The sequence below is a fragment of the Engystomops pustulosus genome, chromosome 3, assembly GCF_040894005.1.
Source record: "Engystomops pustulosus chromosome 3, aEngPut4.maternal, whole genome shotgun sequence".
NCBI classification, from domain to species: Eukaryota; Metazoa; Chordata; class Amphibia; order Anura; family Leptodactylidae; genus Engystomops; species Engystomops pustulosus.
This window is the reverse complement of record NC_092413.1, coordinates 207631176-207655750: the sequence shown is the minus strand read 5'-3', so window position 1 is coordinate 207655750 and position 24575 is coordinate 207631176. Positions and strand designations below refer to the sequence as shown.

Below are 24575 nucleotides of genomic sequence, written 5' to 3'. Positions count from 1 at the left end.
CCGCTGAGAACGCGCCACTGGATCGCGAATGGACCGGGTAAGTAAATCTGCCCCATTGTGATGTTCTGCAGCATCTGAGGTGTGTATTATGAGGATCTGCAGCTGTTGATGTGTGTATTGTGACAATCTTCAGCAACTGACGTGTGTATTATGAGTTTCTGCAGCAGCTGAGGCATGTATAAGGCTGTTCTGCAGTAGCTGAGGCATGTATTATGAGGTTCTACAGCAGCTGAGATATGTATAATGATGTTCTGCAGTAGCTGTGGTGTGTATCATGAGGTTCTGTAGCAGCTGAGGTGTGTATTATGAGGTTCTGTAGCAGCTGAGGTGTGTATTATGAGGTTCTGGAGCAGCTGAGGTGTGTATTATGAGGTTCTGCAGCAGCTGAGGTGTGTATTATGAGGTTCTGGAGCAGCTGAGGTGTGTATTATGAGGTTCTGGAGCAGCTGAGGTGTGTATTATGAGGTTCTGGAGCAGCTAAGGTGTGTATTATGAGGTTCTGGAGCAGCTGAGGTGTGTATTATGAGGTTCTGGAGCAGCTGAGGTGTGTATTATGAGGTTCTGTAGCAGCTGAGGTCTGCATGATGAGGTTCTGTAGTAGCTGAGGTATGAATTAGGATGTTCTGCAGTAGCTGCGGTGTGCATTATGAGGTTCTGGAGCAGCAGTAGACACATTTACTAAGGGTCCGAATCGCACATTTTCGTCGGGTTTCCCGAATTTTTCCAATTTGCGCCGAATTGTCCCAGGATTTGTGTCCGACAAGACAAAAAAAAATGGACATAAAAGGGGCTGTTACTGCTTGGTCGGACTTTGCGCCACATTTATTACTGACGTGTTCCACAATCCTGCAGCATGAAAAAGTGCCCCAAAAAAGGGTGCAGACTTCCCCAGCAGTGCAGGGGGCGCCAGATTCATGACGTTTTGATAAATGTGGGCCATTAGCTTCCCTTATAACAGGGAATAATAAGATGTTAGATAGATATAAAATTCACATGGTCTTTATAGATGTCAAATTAATGATTTCTTCCATCTTGCTAACCGTCCGGTATTTTCTGAGCTAATTTTTCTATAATTTTCAGAGACCCTGGGGCATATTTATCATATGCCGCAGCTGGTGTATCGGGGCAGACGGCTGCGCAGCGTTTATTCAAAAGAAACACCAGGGGGCGCCATAATAATTCCAACATCTAGACAACATTCTGTTTAGGAAGCTCATTCTAGTGATCACCGATCAATCTACATGTCGCGAAATAGAGATGTTTACATCCCTCCTATTGACCACCTGGACCCCACCCAATTTACATGGGGTATCACAGGTCCCATCCCCTTTCCAAAGTGGGACATGCCAAAATTTAAGATACAGGGGCATATTTATCAGGGCCTCTGCGTCACGCAGTGCTAGCACTTGTGAGTATTTTGCTCTTTCCGCCTGTGGAGGACATGGCTGGCTGGGAGTGGGCTGGGACGGGGCATTAGTGTCCCCGCGCCGGAGTACTTGCTGCTGCCTGCGACTGCTACATGGCGTAGAATAAATGCTGCGCAGCCGCCTGCCCCCATACCCGAGCACCGCCGTATACCCCAAGGTCTCTGAAAATTATGAAAAAATTAGCCATATCTATGTATCTATCTATCTATCTATCTATCTATCTATCTATCTCCTATCTATCTCTCATATCTATCTATCTATCTATCTATCTCATATCTATCTATCTATCTCATATCTATCTATCTATCTATATCCTATCTATCTATCTATCTATCTATCTATCTCATATCTATCTATCTATCCATCCATCTATCTATCTAATTTCTATCTATCTCATATCTATCTATCTATCTATCTATCTATCTATCTATCTATATCATATCTATCTATCTATCTATCTATCTATCTCATATCTATCTATCCATCTATCTAAGTAGTGGAGAGGCAGCACTCAATAAGTTGTGGAAAAGTGGTGAACTTTTATTCCATCACACAGCGACGTTTCGGTGCTAAACCGCACCTTTCTCAAGTATAACAACAGTGAAATAGATCCAACTATTTAAGGACCAACAGCCCTGCTGATTGGTCAATCATTATGTGAAACAAATATTGATACAAAAATTCAAAATTGAATCAGTAGTGCAATATCATAATACATGTGACATTATTAAAGTGCAATAGTATTGATACTTCATAATAAACATTGTAAACAAGGTAAAAGTGACATAGTGCTTTCTTAAAACCAGTGATCCCGCCCATCGGTATCGGTATTCAGACCCGCCCAACGTCTCCTGAGTTTCATTCATAAAATGTTTTTTGTGTTCGGAACCGCCAGCAGCCAAACGTCATGGATCCACGTGGTACCGGAAGTGGGTGTGTGTAAGCGCCGGAAGTGATGACATTGATGTATACGTCACCACTCGCGCAGGCGTGTAAGGCATGTGCAGGTAGCGGTGGCCATCTTGGAATCTGGCAGCCCATTTCCACCAACAATACTTGTGATGAAAAGGAGGTAAGTATCTATCTATCTATCTATCTATCTATCTATCTATCTATCTATCTATCTATCCATCTATCTCATACCTATCATCTATCTGTTTATTTCTTATTATCTATCACATATATGTCTATATCTGTCATCTATCTCATAATTTTTAAATATCTATTTATGGATGTTTGAGATGTCTCTGTTTCCAGCGTAAGTGTCTGGACCTTAGATAATTTTATTGTGATTTCACATTCACCACCTGATCCCATGTAGCCGGGGGCTCTGAGGGTCGTGCATATTGCTCACCCGCTGATTGTACGAGCCGCACAACATGTCAGCCAGACAATTTCTCAAACCAATACACCACTTAACAAGCCGGTATTAGATGGGCCTGGCCCCGAGCTAGCGATGATTCACCGTCATCATGGAGGAAGTCATGCGGAGAGGATATCTGTCTTCTTTATGTGATACACTGGAGACGGATAAACACATCACTGTCCACAAGAGTATACAATGAAATCCCACTAATGTGGAGGAATAGCGAGAGCCGGGCCTATAGACATTGCCAATCCCCTGACATCAGTGGAATGAGGAATAAATTGGTGCCAGTAGACCCTACAACAAGAGACCTTCACCTCTATCTTGCTCTGGTCACATCTGGGTTTTGGAAAACCCATCGAAAATTCTTCAGAGAATTCCCCCAGACTTCCTGTAGACCACGGCGTGAAACATTGGATTTCAATGTAGAGGTTGTGTGTGGGTCTTCAAGTTGAGCAGCAGAAGCTTGACCCACACGGATCATAATCACAATGGATCTGCCTCTCAACCCAAAGACCCACACACAACCTTGATATCCAATGTCTCTCTGACCCTTCTAGTCACACTTAGGGACAATATCATGGTGTCTATATAACACCCACTCTCCTGGGAGAAGGAAGGATAGTCATATATATACCATCAGATACTACTAGACACACACTAAAAACATGGTATCTGTAGGGCTCATGGCCTGGAAGTGTTTCGATCAATCAGGAGACATTGAATACTGAGGTAAGTCCTGGATATTTTGCACTAGAATGTAACAAGCCATCCATATCAGCATGTAGACATGAAATGCAATAAGAAAATGGCCATAAGTTTTGAGAATGAAGCAAATATTATATTGTCACATGATGTGTTGCCCTCTGGTTTGTCAGATGTGTTTATCACATACAGAAATACAAGTGCAATCATATTATGGGGAACAGAAGCTTTTATTGTCAGTGAGAAGGAGTTACTGCAGCGAGTCAGTATCTGCAGTGTTGACCCTTCTTCTTCAGGACCTCTGCAATTCTCCCTGGCAGCTCTCAATCACCTTCTGGACCAAATCCTGACTGATAGCCGTCCATTCCTGCACAATCACTGCTGCATTTTGTCACAATTTGTTGGTTTTTGTTTGTCCACCCGTCTCTTGATGATTGACCACAAGTTCTCAATGGGAATAAGATCTGGGGAGTTTCCTGGCCATGGACCCAAAATCTCTATGTTTTGTTCCCTGAGCCATTTAGTTCTCACTTTTGCTTTATGGCAAGGTGCTCCATCATGCTGGAAAAGGCATTGTTCATCACCAAACTGCTCTTGGACGGTTGGGAGAAGTTGCTCTTGGAGGACATTCTTGGAGCCAATTCCCTTGGCTGAGAAGCCGCCCCACACATGAATGGTTGCAGGAGGCTTTACAGGTGGCATGAGACAAGACTGGTGGGATCACTCACCTTGTATTCTCCCAACAAACTGTTTTCCAGTTGTTCCAAGCAATCGGAAAGGGGATTCATCAGAGAAAATGACTTTCCCCCAGTCCTCAGCCGTCCACTCCCTGTACCTTTTGCAGAATATGAGTCTGTCCCTGATGTTTTTTCTGGAGAGAAGTGGCTTCTCTGCTGCCCTCCTTGACACCAGGCATTGCTCCAAGAGTCTCCGCAGTGTCACAGTGCGTGCAGATGCCTCACACCTGCCTGCTGCCATTCCTGAGCAAGCTCTGCACTGCTGGGAGCCCCATCCCCAAGCTGAAACACTTGTAAGAGATGGTCCTGGCGCTTGCAGGTCCTTCTTGGGTGCCCTTGGCAATAATGGCAACCTCTCTCCTTGAATTCCTTGATGATGCGATAGATTGGTGACTGAGGTGCAATCTTTCTAGCTGCGATACTCTTCCCTGTTAGGCCAGTTTTGTGCAGTGCAATGATGACTGCACGTGTTTCTTTAGAGATAACCATGGTTAACAGAAGAGAAACAATGATGCCAAGCACCAGCCTCCTTGTAAAGTGTCCAGTGCTGTGATTGTTACTTAATAATGACAGATTAATCTCCAGCCCTGTCCTCATCAACACCCGCACCTGTGTTACTGGAGCAATCACTGAGATGATGTTAGCTGCTCCTTTTAAGGCGCCTGCAATGAAGTTGAAATGTGTTTTGGGGGAAAAATTTCATTTTTTAGGCAAATATTGACTTTGCAATTAATTGCTGTTAAGCTAATCATTCATTATAACATTCTGGAGTATATGCAAATTGCCATTATAAAACCTGATACAGTAGACTGTAATAATTAACATTTGTTTCATTTTCAAAACTTTTGGCCATGACTGTATTTCCAAAGGGTTCACTTGCCTTTTCATGCAGTCCTATGGATACAGATTGAAACTACCATAATGCACCTACTAGGCACAGATTATGCGTTAGAGAAATGCCCAAAAATTGCAGTTTGACCTTTTTGTGTGTTAATATGAGTGGCAGATATGAATAATTCCTACAATGCATTTCACAGAATCGGATATCAAGGGATCCTAACTCAATGGTGAGATGAAGGTTTTGAGAAGCAGGACATCAACCTCCTATCTCCAATGCATACATTGTATTGGCCTCCGCCGGGTGCCGCTACAGTTCAGATTTATGGCAGAGCAGGCAGCAGAAGACTTACTGCTCTCCTCTAAGAATTATTACACCTCCCAGAGCAGAGAAAGAGGGAAAAAGACTCTTGCACCTTAGGCCAGTGATGGCGAACCTTTTGGTGCCCAACCTACAACCAAAACCCACTTTTATGTGTCAAAGTACCAACATGACAATTTAAGCAGTAACCTATAGATCTCTGCTGTATCACCAGTTTCAATCGTATTGGCGTCCTGAGGACACTAATACAATAGAAAGAAGATGGAAACATTTGGATTATAGCTTCCTTCCAGGGTCCCCTGAAGAGGAAGAATCAGGGGACCCAGAGCAGATGCTACAATGATCTCTGTCCATACCTTCTCGTGTGGTCCTGGCAGCTTAGGATGTCCCTTTAAAATAGCACTGAGCATGACATGTCCATGGCTGTCTTGGACCGCAGGAGAAAGCCTTGAGTCACGTCTAGCAAATTCTGTGTTGGAGTGAAGGCCTGGGCGCCATCAAAGAAAGGGCTTTGAGTGCCACCTCTGGCACCCGTGTCATAGGTTCGCCATAGGTTCCTTTTTCTCCACCACAACACAGTATAATTTAATCTGCCCCTAACATTGTGTCCCATTGTATCTTGTAACATTGTAGCCCTTTTGATACTGTGCCCTGAGCTCCCCTTATGCTAAAGCCCCCAGCAGCTAATTGTGCCCCCCCAACAGCTTCCCCTCTTATTGTGCCCCCCCAGCCACTCCCCCTCTTATTGTGCTCCTACAGTAAAATAGTAGTAAACTCCTCTCTCCTTCTGCTATGTGTAGCACTGAAATTGACAGACAAATGACATAATGACATCTCCCCGGCCGCCTCTGTTTTGTATAGCAGAGGCACAGATATAGTGCAGGGAGCTGCCAGCTCAGAGGATGCCAACATGTCCTGACACATACATCCCGCTGGACGGGACAAAGCCTGAGCACTGGACATACCTGAGCAAGTGCTGGGGCCCAGAGCTGTTTGGGGCCCATATAAGGCTGTACATAAGGAATCCATGAGGTTGAGGGGGGGATGTATCTAATGAATCATGGAGGGTGATGGAGGTAAAATAACCATGAGGGGGGCTGTATCTAATGAATCCATGGAGGGTGAGGGGGGCTTTATATAAAATAACTATAAGGGGGCTGTCCGGAATGATAAACTAGGGAATATTTTAGGGAACAGGAGACTGTTTTAGTTTCTGAATTTTTAATGCCGCCATGTGAGTTCACTGTAAAGGAACCCAGTGAGGCTCTGTCACCCACGGGCCGACCATGGACTGTCACACTGGATTTGGGAAGGTTTAGAGATACGGAATTATGAGTGAACGTGGAAAACCTCTTTGGGGGTCTCTTTGTTTACACCCAGTCTGGGATTAAAGACCTCCATGTGATCTCCAAAGGTCCCCTGGCCGTGAAATCCATGAGGGGGAGTCATTGGAGGAGCCAACAAGGGTAAGTAGATATGGGGCTAGTGTGACCGGGCTCTGATATGTGGCTTCCTGCATGAGGGATAATGGTAGAGATCCTAGAGGACTGCGCTGCGATGGGCCGGGCCGGACGCTTTCTCCTGGAACATTATAGATTTGTAGCGTCAGGCCCGGAATTTATTGCTCGGTGACTCTCGTCTGTTGCTAGGAGACAGGGAAGAATAAAAACCTTGAAAGCCGGGATAGGCCGGGGCTCTGCGCATGGCGACTTTTCAGGAATTCACACTCGCTACAATGTGTCTCGGAGAATGTAATTGCTGTTTTTTGGCCTTTGTTCTTATTTCCTGTGTTATTATCGGATGAAAGTACAAGAAGCGGGTGACAATGAGTCCAGCGCCATTACAGGTGCCATAGTTCTACCGCAATACTGGTGCCCAATACTAATGGTGTAACAAGGGGGTTACACATCATGTGGGGTCAGCTTAGATACAGCAGCTCAGCTCTATGTAAGGTGGATGGCTATATAATGGCAGCTTAGATACAGCAGCTCAGCTCTATGTAAGGGGGATGCCTATATAACGACAGCTTAGATACAGCAGCTCAGCTCTATGTAAGGTGGATGGCTATATAATGGCAGCTTAGATACAGCAGCTCAGCTATATTTATAGTGGATGCCTATATAATGGCCGCCTAGATACAGCAGCTCAGCTCTATGTAAGGTGGATGACTATATAATGGCAGCTTAGATACAGCAGCTCAGCTCTATGTAAGGTGGATGGCTATATAATGGCAGCTTAGATACAGCAGCTCAGCTGTATGTAAGGGGGATGCCTATATAACGACAGCTTAGATACAGCAGCACAACTCTGTGTAAGGTGGATGACTATATAATGGCAGCTTAGATACAGCAGCTCAGCTCTGTGTAAGGTAGATGCACATGTAATGGCAGCTTAGATACCGCATTTCAGCTCTATGCAAGGTGGATGCCTATATAATGGCAGCTTAGATACAGCAGCTCAGCTCTATGTAAGGTGGATGCCTATATACCGACAGCTTAGATACAGCAGCACAGCTCTGTGTAAGGTGGATGACTATATAATGGCAGCTTAGATACAGCAGCTCAGCTCTATGTAAGGTGGATGCCTTTATAATGGCAGCTTAGATACAGCAGCTCAGCTATATTTATAGTGGATGCCTATATAATGGCCGCCTAGATACAGCAGCTCAGCTCTATGTAAGGTGGGTGCCTATATAATGGCAGCTTAGATACAGCAGCTCAGCTCTGTGTAAGGTGGATGCCTATGTAATGGCAGCTTAGATACAGCAGCTCAGCCCTACGAATGGCCGATTTCACAATAATGACAACTTAGATACAAAAGCGCAGCTCTATGTATGGCAGATACCACTATGATGACACCAGCAGTAGGCACTTCATAGGGCATCAGTAGTAGGTACTTCATAGGGCATCAGCAGTAGGCACTTTATAGGGCATCATCAGTAGGTACTTCATAGGGCATCAGCAGTAGGCACTTTATAGGGCATCATCAGTAGGCACTTCATAGGGCATCAACAGTAGGTACTTCACAGGGCATGAATTTGCAGGGACCTCTGAGAGACATCTAAGGTGTAATTAACTCCAACAACAGCCCAGATACAAGAGAACTGGAACTAATAGCGCTCCACCATGTGATGTACTGGTGAAGTGTCTGATGAATCACATCCTCTGGTTTAGAATCACAAAGGAATGTGCCCTACAAAGGGCAAAGCGTATAGTGTGTCATATACACTGCAGCCATAGACGGGGAGCACTACACACGCTCCCGGCCTCTATCTACTCCTTGGGGAGCCGAGGCTTCATGTATTATGAAGGAACTTCTCGGTCATGCATTATAGAAGAGGTCACGCTCGCCCGCCACGTAGAGAGCGCTCAGGATGAAATACCGCACAATTAGATCTCCGGCTTTATATCTGAAAAGAGTCGAGATCTTGGTTTCAGTTATTTCAGGAAAGAATGAAGATATGATATGTACTGCTGTCCTATATCCCTGAAATAGGTAAAAAAAAAACATCCACGTATCCCAGAAGAGGTGTACCAGGACATCACAGAGCCGATGCCAAATCCGTACCAGGCCCCCAAGAGCCAATTTTGGGCCCAAAAGTCTCCTCCAGCCTCTTCTATATTAGATCTGTGCACAAGATTCTGCAATACATTAGCATTTACTTACATAGCGCCACCTTGTGTACAAAGTGTATAGCAATGTGCACGTCCTCATAATGAGTTAGATACTGATTTTCAGCCATATGTTTCTGCGTAATGATCCTATGTCTTCTGCAGAGCAGCCAATGGAAATCGCCATTTGCCCTGCTTGTCAGGGAAGGAGCATTGTACTGCCTGCTGCCAGAGGGTAAACCCGACGAAAGTGCGGTGTTTGGACCCTTAGTAAATGGGCCCCAATGTGTTTTTGTTCTCTTATTTCTATTTTTAGAGACAAACACCCCCCTTATCATGAAGATGTCCCTCCCCGGGTTTGAGCTGCGAAATCTGAGTAGTATTTCTACATGTATCGGTGTACATGGTGCCTGGGCCTGTTTTACATGGTAATTTTATGATGTGCCACCTACTATTCTCACACATTTATTTGCACTTTGTTGATCACACATCCATCAGAGGTTACTAGAAAAAATCTGCGAGTCTGTGGCACGCTTCACACTTCACATCTTATGTTAATTGACTCGAGAAAAAAAAATTCCTGAAAGTTGCTGCGCTATTTCCGCTAAGTCTTTGGTATCAGTGCAGTAGGAGTCAATCTCCTTTATACTATTATGGTTGTAGTAATGGACTTTTGGATGCGGAGGTGGACTGGACCACCAGAATACCAGAGAATCCTCCTGTGGGCCCAGCCATTGGAAAGTTACATGGGTTAGAGGGAGGGCCGAGGATAATTTTCTCTGGTAGGCCCAAAGCTAGGCCTACTTCTAGAACCAGTGGCGTAACTACAGCGGTGTAACTACAGTCATAGAAGCTGCTGTGGGGCCCACAGAGTGAGAGGGCCCCAGAATCTGGAGTATTGAGTGTGTATATGATGGATGTTTATGTGTGTGTGGTGTGTATATACTGGGGGAGATTTATCATCAAGTTTTTGAGGTAAAACTGTTCTAGTAGCCCCTGAAAACCAATCAGAGCTCAGTTTTAATTTTATAAATAGCTGTGGGGAAATGAAAGCTGAGCTCGGATTGGTTGCCATGGGCAACTAGAACAGTTCTGTTCTAAGAGACTGATTATTAATCTCTGATTATTAACCTGACTGTGTCTGTATATAGTGATGTGTATATAGTATATATGCTGTATGTATATACGTATATATAAATGTGTCTATGAGTGTGTGATTGTACCTCACATGTGTGAGTATACAAATATGTATATATTTTATGAGGGAAGGGGGGCCCCATTCAGAAGCTGGCTATGGGGCCCTTATTCCCTTGTCCAGAACCTTCCCAGCAGTCCTTTGTAGGACTAAATGCATCAGGAACCAATGATTGGAGGGGGAAGCATCCTGCGCTACACTGTGGAGTAAGGGTCATGGCCTTGTCTAATACGAACCCATGGCTGGAGCTTGGGTTCTACAGCAGTATTTTACAGCAGTGGTCCCCAAGGACCAGTAGAGTACATGATAATTTTCCAGCAGAATAAGAGGGCAGTAATGGAGGATGAGGCAGAATCGGTAGTGGTGGTGGACGTGGCCAGCCACGGCAGTCCTGCTCCTCACACCTTCCATTGTCCATAGAACCGATACAACTCTACCATCCAGTTATTGTAGGTAGTGGGGCCCTGCCTGGGCACCCCAGATGATGCTTCTTCCTCATCTTCCTACTACAGGCAGTCCCCGGGTTACATACAAGATAGGGTCTGTAGGTTCGTTCTTAAGTTGAATTTGTATGTAAGTCGGAACTGTATATTTTATCATTGTAATCCCAGACAGAACCTTTTTTGGTGTCTGTGACAATTGGATTTTACAAATGTTGGGTTGTCATAAGAATCAGGACTCACACTAAAGCTTCATTACAGACACATTTGAGAACTGTTATAGCTGATCATTGTAGCCTAGGACTAAAGCACAATAAATTACCAATATCCAGAGGTCCGTTTGTAACTAGGGGTCGTATGTAAGTCGAGTGTTCTTAAGTCGGGGACCGCCTGTATATCCAAGGACTAACAACATTGGACTATGGTTGGGGAATACTGGTAGAGTATACACAATCTGGTGTCATGTGGTCACCCAGATTATGATTGGAAAATCTTTACCCCCAGCAACTAAGTATTGATCCCCTATCTCAGTGGTGGCGAACCTATGGCACTGGTGCCAGAGGTGGCACTCAGAGCCCTTTCTCTGGGCACTCAGGTCATCACCAGATAGGACTCCAGGTATCTTCCTACAGTCCCAGACAGCCCAGGACTTGCTATGCACAGAGCTATTTTAAAGTGACAGCTCTACCTGGGACTACTGGAGGAGTGGGAAGGTGTGAACAGATTTGGATTATCATTGTAGCTCCTGCTCCGGCCCTGACAATTCTTCCTGTTTATGGAACCCTGGAGCGAAGCTACAATCATCATCCACATTTCTTAGAAGAGAAGGGAGTATAAATCACAAATGAAATTTCTGTGTTGGCACTTTGCGATAAATAAGCGGGTCCTGGTTGTAGTTTGGGCACTCGGTCTCTAAAAGGTTAGCCATCACTGCCCTATCTGATCATGTGTTATTAAAGGGATAGAAGCAACTATTACCGACCCTACTGTATAACCTCTACAATAGCCATAACATGTCCCCTACATTCTCCATCCCCAACATCTACATGGGAAGAGTCCAAAGTGGTTGTCCCATTCTGGTAACTGGGGTGGGTCCCACCACTCAGACTCCCAATTTAGTCGTATGAGCTATAGAGTGGACAAGTGAGGAACCCTCTAGACAGAAGACATTTATAGCACATACACACGTCAACCTTTATATATACAGCAGCAGCATCTTCTGTAGCATTTTACCAATCATAGGGGACACATACAAATATAAGAAGACGTTACAGAGGAAAAATATAGTCATGTAAATAGGAGGGAGGGACCTGCTCACAAGAGCTTACAGTCTATGAGGATGAGGGGGTGACACAAGAGCTTACAGTCTATGAGGATGAGGGGGTGGCACAGGAGCTTACAGTCTATGAGGATGAGGGGTGACACAAGAGCTTACAGTCTATGAGGATGAGGGATGACACAAGAGCTTACAGTCTATGAGGATGAGGGAGTGACACAAGAGCTTACAGTCTATGAGGATGAGGGGGTGACACAAGAGCTTACAGTCTATGAGGATGAGGGGGTGACACAAGAGCTTACAGTCTATGAGGATGAGAGGGTGACACAAGAGCTTACAGTCTATGAGGATGAAGGGGATGACACAGGAGCTTACAGTCTATGAGGATGAGGGGATGACACAGGAGCTTACAGTCTATGAGGATGAGGGGGTGACACAAGAGCTTACAGTCTATGAGGATGAGGGGGTGACACAAGAGCTTACAGTCTATGAGGATGAGAGGGTGACACAAGAGCTTACAGTCTATGAGGATGAGGGGGTGACACAGGAACTTACAGTCTATGAGGATGAGAGGGTGACACAAGAGATCACAGTCTATGAGGATGAAGGGGATGACACAGGAGCTTACAGTCTATGAGGATGAGGGGGTGACACAAGAGCTTACAGTCTATGAGGATGAGGGGGTGACACAAGAGCTTACAGTCTATGAGGATGAGAGGGTGACACAAGAGCTTACAGTCAATGAGGATGAGGGGGTGACACAGGAGCTTACAGTCTATGAGGATGAGAGGGTGACACAAGAGCTTACAGTCTATGAGGATGAATGGGAGTACACAAGAGCTTACAGTCTATGAGGATGAGGGGTGACACAAGAGCTTACAGTCTATGAGGATGAGGGGTGACACAAGAGCTTACAGTCTATGAGGATGAGGGGGTGACACAAGAGCTTACAGTCTATGAGGATGAGGGGGTGGCACAAGAGGTAACAGTCTATGAGCATGAGGGGGTGACACAAGAGCTTACAGACTATGAAGATGAGGGGGTGACACAAGAGCTTACAGTCTATGAGGATGAGGGGGACACAAGAGCTTACAGTCTATGAGGATGAGGGGGTGACACAAGAGCTTACAGTCTATGAGGATGAGGGGGACACAAGAGCTTACAGTCTATGAGGATGAGGGGGTGACACAAGAGCTTACAGTCTGTGAGGATAAGGGGGTGACACAAGAACTTACAGTCTATGAGGATGAGGAGGTGACACAAGAGCTTACAGTCTGTGAGGATAAGGGGTGACACAAGAGCTTACAGTCTATGAGGATGAGGAGGTGACACAAGAGCTTACAGTGTATGAGGATGACGGGGTGACACAAGAGCTTACAGTCTATGAGGATGAGGGGGTGACACAAGAGCTTACAGTCTATGAGGATGAGAGGGTGACACAAGAGTCTATGAGGATGAATGGGAGTACACAAGAGCTTACAGTCTATGAGGATGAGGGGTGACACAAGAGCTTACAGTCTATGAGGATGAGGGGGTGACACAAGAGCTTCCAGTCTATGAGGATGAGGGGGTGACACAAGAGCTTACAGTCTATGAGGATGAGGGGGTGACACAAGAGCTTACAGTCTATGAGGATGAGGGGTGACACAAGAGCTTACAGTCTATGAGGATGAAGGGGTGACACAAGAGCTTACAGTCTATGAGGATGAGGGGGTGGCACAAGAGGTAACAGCCTATGAGCATGAGGGGGTGACACAAGAGCTTACAGACTATGAATATGAGGGGGTGACACAAGAGCTTACAGTCTATGAGCATGAGCGGGTGACACAAGAGCTTACAGTCTATGAAGATGAGGGGATGACACAAGAGCTTAGAGTCTATGAGGATGAGGGGGACACAAGAGCTTACAGTCTATGAGGATGAGGGGGTGACACAAGAGCTTACAGACTATGAATATGAGGGGGTGACACAAGAGCTTACAGTCTATGAGCATGAGCGGGTGACACAAGAGCTTACAGTCTATGAAGATGAGGGGATGACACAAGAGCTTAGAGTCTATGAGGATGAGGGGGACACAAGAGCTTACAGTCTATGAGGATGAGGGGGTGACACAAGAGCTTACAGTCTATGAGGATGAGGGGGTGACACAAGAGCTTACAGTCTATGAGGATGAGGAGGTGACACAAGAGCTTACAGTCTATGAGGATGAGGGGGACACAAGAGCTTACAGTCTATGAGGATGAGGGGGTGACACAAGAGCTTACAGTATGTGAGGATAAGGGGGTGACACAAGAACTTACAGTCTATGAGGATGAGGAGGTGACACAAGAGCTTACAGTCTGTGAGGATAAGGGGTGACACAAGAGCTTACAGTCTATGAGGATGAGGAGGTGACACAAGAGCTTACAGTCTGTGAGGATAAGGGGGTGACACAAGAGCTTACAGTCTGTGAGGATGAGGAGGTGACACAAGAGCTTACAGTCTGTGAGGATAAGGGGTGACACAAGAGCTTACAGTCTATGAGGATGAGGAGGTGACACAAGAGCTTACAGTCTGTGAGGATAAGGGGGGACACAAGAACTTACAGTCTATGAGGATGAGGGGGTGACACAAGAGCTTACAGTCTATGAGGATGAGGGGGTGACACAAGAGCTTACAGTCTATGAGGGTAAGGGGGTGACACAAGAGCTTACAGTCTATGAGGATGAGGAGGTGACACAAGAGCTTACAGTCTGTGAGGATAAGGGGGTGACACAAGAACTTACAGTCTATGAGGATGAGAGGGTGACACAAGAGCTTACAGTCTATGAGGATGAGGGGGTGACACAAGCTTACAGTCTATGAGGATGAGGGGGTGACACAGGAGCTTACAGTCTATGAGGATGAGAAGGACACAAGAGCTTACAGTCTATGAGGATGAGGGGGTGACACAAGAGCTTATAGTCTATGAGAATGAGGGGGTGACACAAGAGCTTACAGTCTATGAGGACTCTATTCCCTTTATGTATTGCACGGCATGGTACGGTGCTGGCATGTCCCCTCAGATCATATTAGTGTTTTCAGTGGGAAATATAGAGCATACTCATTTCTACTTTATGTACACGACCCATGTTTCATTACAGGTTGTTACTGTGGGGGTCAGAGATATCAGGGCACATCAAATGGTTGTATCTCGGGATTATCTCCTGTGTAAATATGATCCATCGATCTCCAATCTCTAGAGACCTCCTCTAAGCCTTGTATCTACCCAATTACTAGACCTTCCTTCTCATATTCTCCTTCTAGAGGGGAAGCATTAGCAAATATACGATATCGGCAGATCCCGTCTTCTCCGCCTTATATAAGAACATCATCAATCATTGTCAGGATGGAAAACTTGGTTATTTGGATGCTAAAATTACGACTGCATAGTTATATGTGTAATACGTGGCAGTATTAATACACCAGTAACATGGGATATTGTGGAGCAGTGATTGTTAGCTCACTGGATGGCGCTACTACGTCTGCTCTATGTGGTGGTAACGTCTGTACTATTTTGGATACTATATGGTAGTAAAATTTGCTCTTGGGATGATTATTACTTCTGCTCTGTTCGGCTGTTTGCCTATATCACAGTATTATAGTATTATTACTTCTGCACTGTTTGGTAGTTACTAGCACACTGATAGTAAAGCATTGTCAGAGAATGAGTCCCATCAACAGCATTTGGCAGGTGAGGAGCCATAATAAATTTACATCAACTGAATTACACCCGATGCATCAAATACTACTACACCAGCGGAGTATGAGAAGTGACAAGCAGGGCCTGTTGCCAGCACTGGGCATATCCAAGCAAATGCCAGGGGCCCAGAGCTGATGGGGGGCCCACATAAGGCTGTACATAAGGAATCCATGTTGGTGAGGGGGGCTGTATCTAATGAATCCATAGGTGGGGCTTTTATAAAATAACCATGAGGGGGCTGTTTGGGATGATAAACTAGGGAATATTTTAGGGAACAAGAGACTGTTTTAGTTTCAGAATTTTTAATACCGCCAGATGAGTTCACTGCAAAGGGGCCCAGTGAGGCTCTGCCGCCCAGGGACCTACTGAAACCTGGAGCCGATGCTGGTGACCGGTATCTGCAGATCAGATCACAGACAATGAGGTTCCACAGACAACGAGGTTGAATCCTACAAGTGGATCCAGAGAGTGGCCGACTAGTAGCCCCCCCACCAACCTTGACTAACTTGGTGTTCGTTTTTATTGTATTATTGTTTCATTTCTTGTATCATTGTCGTGTTCTATCTATGTCTGTGACATTCTTTATCGTATTATACCAAGCCGGAGCTATGTACACTGCAATTTCCTCAGGGATCAATAAAGTTTTATTGTATTGTACTGTTTTCTCACCAGGGTTCACTATTACATCTGCTCTTTTTTGGTAGTTACTACTGAGCTATTTGGGGCCCTATGGTAATGTTAGTTCAATGGACGGCACTTTTACGTTTGTGATATTTGGTAGTTATTACTGTACTATCTGGACGGAACTGTTATGTGTATATTGGGGCACATTTACTAAGGGCTTTGCGCCAGTTTTCTGTCGGACTTTGCACGTTTTTTCTAGTGGAAACTGCTTGCACGGATATTTAAGAAGTGTCTGTGCTGCTATTGTGTCGCATGCGACTCTTTTCTGGCACAAGAGCACTACCCACCATGCGGCACAAATTAGAAGGCGTTCCATCGGTCCCCCGAATAATTCGGACCAAGCGGCGTATTTAACAGGCAGATTGCATTGCGCACACTATGTGCAGGGAAGCGACAGATTCATGATTTCTGGCGCACATTCTTAATGAATCGGTCGCACCCAGCGTTATACACGGAAATAGCACTTTTAGTGCAGTTTCCGACTTTCTAAGTAAATATCCCCCATTATGTCAACATGAGGTTCTTAGTTACATTTTGATCAAATTGTATAAGCCCAGTAACCACTTCACGGTGACCTCTTTATGGTGGGTCCCTACGCTATTATGTGCGGTATCACATGGCGTCCACCACCGCTGCAGCACAGCGCCGGCAGGGACCAAGACCCGGTTGCCCCCCAGCACCCGTACTGGCAGGCATAGCCCCCATGGCTCCAGGCCCGGGCTCCCCCATTATGTTGTGGTAACTATCGTACAGGGCATTTGGGTCACTGTATGTTGGTGTTATGCGCACGCCAGGTGGCACTATTACTTTTATGCTATTTTGGGTCGCACTATAGCGGTGCTATTTGCTCAATGAATGGTACTTTCTCCTTTTGTTTTTGGAGTCTTTATTTTAATCAGGTGATTTGTCTAGCCTGCACCCGTTTAGGGCAGTGCGCAAGTGTGGGGCAGAGACGCCCCCTACTGGACCCAAAAGCCTGGAACCACCCCCTCCCTGTTCAACTGTTGTAGAGGGTTGGGAAAAGTTGCAATTTCTAGCTTAGCACAGGGAATTGCGACTAAACCACGGTTTGCCCACCAGTTTTTGGTGTACAAGCCGTGATAAATGTGTCCCGAGGTTCTTATCTTTAATATGACACCAGCAGTATGTTTATAGATCCTATAGAACTGAAGATAGAGGTGTCTGAATTAAAACTCCCCCTGCAGCTTCTAAACTTGACTCATCTCAGGCCAATCTGACTCTTCTCTAGTCACTATAACCTGACATTTTTTTTGTATAGGTACACGGGTGAGGTTTCATATAAAAGGGGGAATTCTAGAAAGGACATTTCGTACCCAACAGGAGGGGGCTAGTGGTTTAATAAGAGAATACCCACGTGACAGGTTTCTTTTAAAGGGTCACACATACAAAAGCAGAAATGATAATGAATTAAAAGTCCCTTCTGCGTCTGGAAATGACCTGTAAAACAAATACGTAAAACAAAGCTGAAAGGACTGGAAAAGCGTCAAAGTGGTCTGGTGCGAATGGTGCGTTTACATGTGCATGGCCAATATGGCTGCAGGTGGCGGCAGGTGAAGGGTTAAGGGCAGGCTTAGCTGGAGGCTGGCTATCCCTCCATTCAGGATTGCAGCGCTGCCTCCATCCTCTCATGGAGCTGCACTATTGGCTGCAGAGCAGACAGCCCCCTCCAGCATAGCACAGAGCACACAGGCAGAGAGCATAGACCCCCAGGAAGCCCAGACCTGTCCACAGCTCACTGCACAGCCATGGGAGTGGAGATAGAGACCATCACTCCAGGAGACGGTATGTCTGCACCCCCTGCCCCCCACGACATTAGATTGTAAGCTCCTCTGGGCCTCCTCCATTCACCGCCACTAGATCTTTCTTTTGTCTATTTTTTCCGCTGTGAGATGTAGCAGAGCTGAATATGTCATGGAACTGTTTTCTTTTGTGTACTGTGAAATAAAGCCAGGCATAGATAATGTGTCCTGACATAAGAAGCAAATGGCACACTCAGCTCTGCTACATCTGCGCTCTGCTGCATGGCATTGCGAGGGCGACAGAATACGGTCCGTTATAAATATAGAATATTAGCAATCTGTAGATAGATCCCCCGACACTAGACTGATACATTCTGCTACATTTAGGACTGAGATAGATTGTAGATGGGTAGATAAGTAAGAGATACATATAAGATAGATAATGAATAGATAGATTGTTTAGATTGTGAGCCCAATTGGGGACAGGGACCAATTTGACATGCTTTGTGCAGCGCTGCGTAATCTGTGTGCACTATATAAATAGAGGAATTATTATAGATAAAAAATAGGTAGATAAGCAATAGATACAAATAAAGTTTACATATAAGTTAGATAGATAATAGATATAAAATAGATAATGAATACATAGATAAACGATACAAATGAGATTGATAGATTGCTAGATAGATAGAAATGAGTTAGATATGAGATCAATCGAACAATAGATATGAGAAAGATAGAATATAGATAGATAGATATGAGATAGATAGATAGATATGAGATAGATAGATTGCTAGACAGAAAGATATGAGATAGATACATATGAGAGATAGATAGATATGAGATATGTAGATAGATATGAGATAGATAGATGATAGATAGATATGAGATAGATACATATGAGAGAGATAGATAGATGATAGATAGGTAGATATGAGATAGATAGATACATGATAGATGGATAGATAGATGCACTGTATTCCACACGTTTATCCATTTTTATTCTCTTTAGTATCATAGCAGATACGGTTGAACACAGACACAGATCGGTGACGTCCTATAATCTTACGTGTTGTTATTATTATTGTGATTGTCCATTATCATTCATAAAATAGGCTCAGAACGTGTTCAGGTGTAGCAGAGCTGTGTATATCATACGGCTAATCAGTATTATTATAATATAGATCTGTAGATAAATTTCATAAATGATCGTAACTTACAACACCCTCCTCCCGACCCCAGCACTAAATTACGCATCCAGCACTGCTACATATGAAATTGTCATGTAATTTCTGTAAGATAAGGTCTAGCTGAAGTCCTATGTAAATGTACAGATAACATATTTAAATATTTTCATGAAAGTCACCAAACACTATGTAAGTTCACATCTGTTTTGGGGGGCTTCCTTGGAGGACACATAACCGGTCACTCAATGGACCCCACTACAGTCAATTGGATCTTTTTGGTTTCACTGGTGTTCAGCTTTCCCATATACAGGAACAGATTAGCGTATATAAGGAAAGCAGATGTGAACAAAGCCAAACTCAGCACTGCTACATCTGCATGTCTATGTTCTCTTTTGATTCATTCACGTACTATGCGCCGTGTATACAGCGTTTGCTCTGATTCCCAATGACATTGCCGACTCCGCACTGTGATATGTACTATATGGACACCTGCTATACATGAGAATTAGCTATATGCTTCCCCAAATTGTAGCAGAGCCGACTTTGCTCACTGCTTCATCATATTAGTGATGCACCAGAGAGATGAGCAATCGCCTCTGCTACATCTGTATAGTTTCTGCATACGTTCTCCTTTACCCCCATATCCTCCACTTTGCAGTCATACCCCCATATCTGCTCCCCGCAGTTCCCTGCTATATCTTTGTGCCTCCTTCTCCCTTCCCTCATGTTGGTTCCTCTGCCATAAACATATGCGGGTTATAGCCGCTCAGGTATTTCATAGGTGTAAACATTGTCTCTTACCTAAGGTCATATTGTGTCTGGGAATTCCTATTCATACAGCCTGTTCTTTGTGTAAATGGACTAGTTGTAGAACTGCTAGACCCATCATGATGCTTCAGGTAGAGGTGTACAAGCTAGCCATGGACCACCGCCCAGAGACCTATGAAGATTGACCACAGAACATTGGTTCTCCACCTGTTTCATGGGTGTAGAGGACCATACATTGTGTGGTCTTGGGGGTTCACCTTGTGTCCTGGAAGGTACTTGCAGTACAATGCGGCAACATAATATATAGGAATGATGTGAAACACCACCATAGATCTTCAGTCTACCATTAACCAAGTGAAGTCCTAGTTCCTTACAGTCCGGTCAAAAGAACAAAGAAATAAATGTTTCATTCCACCATAGACCCTGGTAAAGTAGCAAACCTCTTGCTCTTCTGTTACCATCATGCCTTGAGAGATAATCTTGAGGTCTTCTTCCATGTCTCCAATATATGTGGTGGTATAATTAGTGTGGTGAAAGAAAATCAGAGCTTGTCATACACATCTATCACACCTCAACGCCACAATTTAAGTATAGAGATGTGAAGATGAAAGAGTTCCGACCTTAGACAGTAGCCCGATGCATCTGAAGATGTCTTCTGCTCATGTAGAACTGAACAATGCCCTAAGTTAGTTATGTGTTTCATGGACAACTAGCGGTGGATAGTCCTATTCGGTCTAACAATACCTACCAAAACTATTGGGCAGCACAGTCATTCAGAGTTCACGAAGGACAGATTCTCAATGTGCATTCAGCATCGTCTTGCTTCCATGAGTAATGAGGACACTTCAAATTGATGCCCACAGAGTTTGGATGATGGCCAGATGTCTCCTTAAGGTAAATGATCTAAGGAGATGGTCAATTGTCTACCATGGTAATTTAATATTGTCATCTCCATATCAGGACTGTATTGTTGAGAAAGTATTCTAGAAAATGGAATCATTCTACTTCATAGATAACCCTAAAGGAGAGATTCTTCCAAAATCACCTTCCTTTAAGGTTCTTTGAAGTTCTTCGAAGAGTGATTAATTATGTGGGGCTCCAAAAGCTGGAAGTTAGGAACCCATTTATTTACAAAATAGGGACCCACAACCAATCCCCAGTGGTGAGCCCCATCACTGGCATGCAGATATCTACTATAGTAGACCATCGATGTTAGTTTTTTGAGGAGCATTCTAGCTCACAGATGCTCATTTGTAATTTCTCTGGTAAACCTTAGAATTGTGGTGGAATGTTCTCCAGATGTTTTGTGACAATAAGCGGATCTCAAAATGTCTCCCTTACTAGACGAACTAACAATTAGCTGCAATCTATTGTAACACCTGACAAGAAGTGTTCTATTTGCCCCCACAATAAGGGAAGATAGGTACTACACCACGTCCACTCAAAGAAATGGGCTTTTTGTGTAATGTAGGATGGGACAGGTCCTCCAGAGCTATAACATGGGTAGCAACCATTACTGTAGAAAAGCCTATAAAGAACCATAGTTGCTTCAGATTTTGATAATTTTCGCGTTCTGCCAAATTTGTTGGTGGAGACTGAAATTATGAGAAATAAGGTGGGCTCACGCTGTGAGGCTCCTCTGTATATGTGACATTCACACTGTGCTTCCAGTGTAACTGAAGCTGGAGACTAGGGAGGGTCTTCAGAAAAGGTCAAGCGTAGGATGTTTCTATGTTTAAACCCTTCACTCTAGTACCAGATGGGTTAACCTTTTACTCCAAAACCAGATGGCACATGGAGCAGGGTATAGATGTGTGATAGCGTATGTGATGCCCCGGTGGTTATGGCTGAAATCCAGGGTCTTTTACAGCACAGTAGTCACCCAATAGAAACATACCCATGGCTTCAAAATCTGTGTCTGGGAGAGGATGGAAAGAAGAAGAATGCCACTATGAGTACAATCTCCATTCATCTTCATGTAAACCAGTTGCAGTTTGAAAGATTGTATCTCTTACCAGTAATGTGCCATAAGTCTGAAGGACAAAATAGACACCTCTGAAGATGTCCTTTGGGATATGTCACCAGAATATCATGTACTAGTCACGGCTTCCTTCGATTGGATGTGAACCGATGAAGCTTAGATACTCATCAGACTGTTCTTCTTCCTTAGTCAATCTTTGGTAGTACTAGAGAATCACCATCTCAGAACACCACACAGGACCTGTCATCTCCATCAAATTTGGCTTTTGTCCCGGCCACACAGATTCTTACAATTTACCATATTTACTCCATCCAACACATCAATGAATAATTATGTATTCCCTTTATTATTAGACTGCAGTTCCATGGGCCCACCAGATAAATTCATCTTGGGGCCCACCCTTCATCATCCCCAAGGAAATAGATCTTAATAGCCTCCAAATAGGATTGTCTTCTGATGTACCTCTGGAGTCCAGTATTGGCTAAGAACCTAGGCCCAATGGTAGATCCCCAGTACTCTAGGTATGCCGGTCCAACATCAGTTCTCATGATGCCTTCTGTATTCTTCTCCTGAGAAAATGCAAGTGCTTCCTTGTCATGATGTGATCTGATGGTGGTTCTTCGGTGTAGAATATCAGTCTCAAACATTTATAATCTTCGGTGAATGGTTTTTGGTTTTCCGTAAGATGCCACCAAGATTCCATTACTCCATCCATGCTGTTGACACATTAAAATTGGTCATAGACACTTGTGATGACGAAATGGATGGCTTTCCTGCAGATTTTCTTCAGCCAAAATGTATTTATTATGTTTTAACATCAACTTTAAAAAAAGATACGCAAGCCCCCTAGTGAACAGGTGGAGTAAGAGGGAGAAGAATGGGGAAGGGAAGTTCTCTGGAGGAGGAATGTTAATAACGACTGTCTGTGTTTCAGCCAAGATGACCAGGAGGGGATTATCTTATCAGCAGTCTGGATATGTGCATGTGGTTGGTGCAGTTGTTCAATTGAGGAAGGACAGGATTTTAGTGTAGGGTGGGGGTGGCTGCCGAAGGTTAGGAGAAGATTAAAAAACCTGCAAGGGATCCTGTAAATGCCGAATGTGGGTGCTTGAGGTAGTAATTGGTATTCTAGATACCACCACATGATGTATTGGAAACCAGAGTGTAATTTGCGCCAACATTTTTACTTCTTATAAATGTGATATTTAGCCAAAACTAGTCCGTTCCGATATATATGCTGGACTATGTTTTGATCCAATCTTTTGTTACACGTGGGGCGCTATGTATTAAACATGGGTCCATTGTTTTGTTACATGAAGGGTAATTGAGTGAAATGTGATCTTCGTTTTCTTCCCTTTGCAGATAATTTATCTATAAAAGTCTTCAGGTTTTTTTTTTGTATATCCTCAGGGCATGGAAAATGTAGAGTTTAGAATTCCTGTAGGTTTCTTGGATTTAGGACCTCCAAGTATTTAATGTTGGAACAAGTGTTGTTGCCTGGTATTTTACAGAAAAAAAATCTATCCTAGAATGGTAGGGTACCCACTGAGCTTGACGTCTTATGAGTAAACTTCTAGTTTTCTGCCATAGTGTGTCTACTGGATCCATTGATAGAGATTGTTGTATGTTTTTGCTCGCTTTTTTGTGGTCCTCATGGTCCCCAGTAGGAGGATTGAGACTTCTACATGGTTAGGGATGTTGTCACGTAGGAATATCTTCCTTCGTGTAGGTAAGAGGGGAAGTACTAGTTGCTACTGAGCATGCGGGATGACTGTGTGTCAGTTGTCATGTGTATTGGGACATGGTCCAATAGGATCAGGACTAGTTTGTGAATATCATACTGTAAGGTTGTGTCTCTAGGTAGGTGACTAAAGGAAATCTTGCTTTAAGTCAGTGACATGCCCCCGCTCTGGCCTTAACATGTACAATAAAGGCAGCATGTCCGTTACTTAAAGTCAGACTCAGCAGCCATTTTAGGATGGACCCAATAGGGTCGGTGAACCAATCAATGAAAGACACTGAAGCCCATCAGAGGGCACCAGGGAGGTTGACTATTCATGCTTAATGTTTTCTTGGGTGGGGAGGGTCAGTATATTATAATTATACCTCAAACATGTATTAGGCTAGGTTCATGTCATGTTTTTTGCCATACGTTGTAAGAATATGTCAAGGGAATTCTTGATGTCTCCTTACAATGTATAGCACAAACGTATCCCACTGTTCGGGATGTTATCCTAGTGTTGTCACTAGATAGTGACAACACTGGGCTCCTCCTTTCTGTGTGATGTGTACGGAGGCCGGGGTGGATGCAGTCATGCTGCTTCTGCCCGGTAGTGGATTATAACATAGGTGGATTGGGCGGTATGCCCGGGGCCCAAGCCTACTATGGGGCCCATGGTACCCAAACCACCCACCAAATTTTAGACTAATAAGTACCTTTACCCTCGTACATCTGTTCTTGCTCTCAATAGACATGTACACAAGAGCCATTTCAGGTCCATCAAAGGTCCTTAAACCACAGATTGAGACATCCTTCATTCTCTAAGAACCAGATGTAG

The 24575-nt window shown here is 44.3% G+C and overlaps 1 protein-coding gene across 1 annotated transcript in view; it reads left to right on the top strand.

The window, feature by feature from the left end:
• Positions 1 to 17975: 17975 nt before the first annotated feature.
• FKBP1B (FKBP prolyl isomerase 1B) overlaps positions 17976 to 24575 on the top strand; it is a 38722-nt gene continuing 32122 nt past the window's right edge. Inside the window, exon 1 of the mRNA XM_072143682.1 lies at positions 17976 to 18124. Within this exon, the coding sequence (XP_071999783.1) occupies positions 18088 to 18124 (37 nt within the window). The 5' untranslated portion in view covers positions 17976 to 18087. The remainder of the gene's footprint in view (positions 18125 to 24575) is intronic.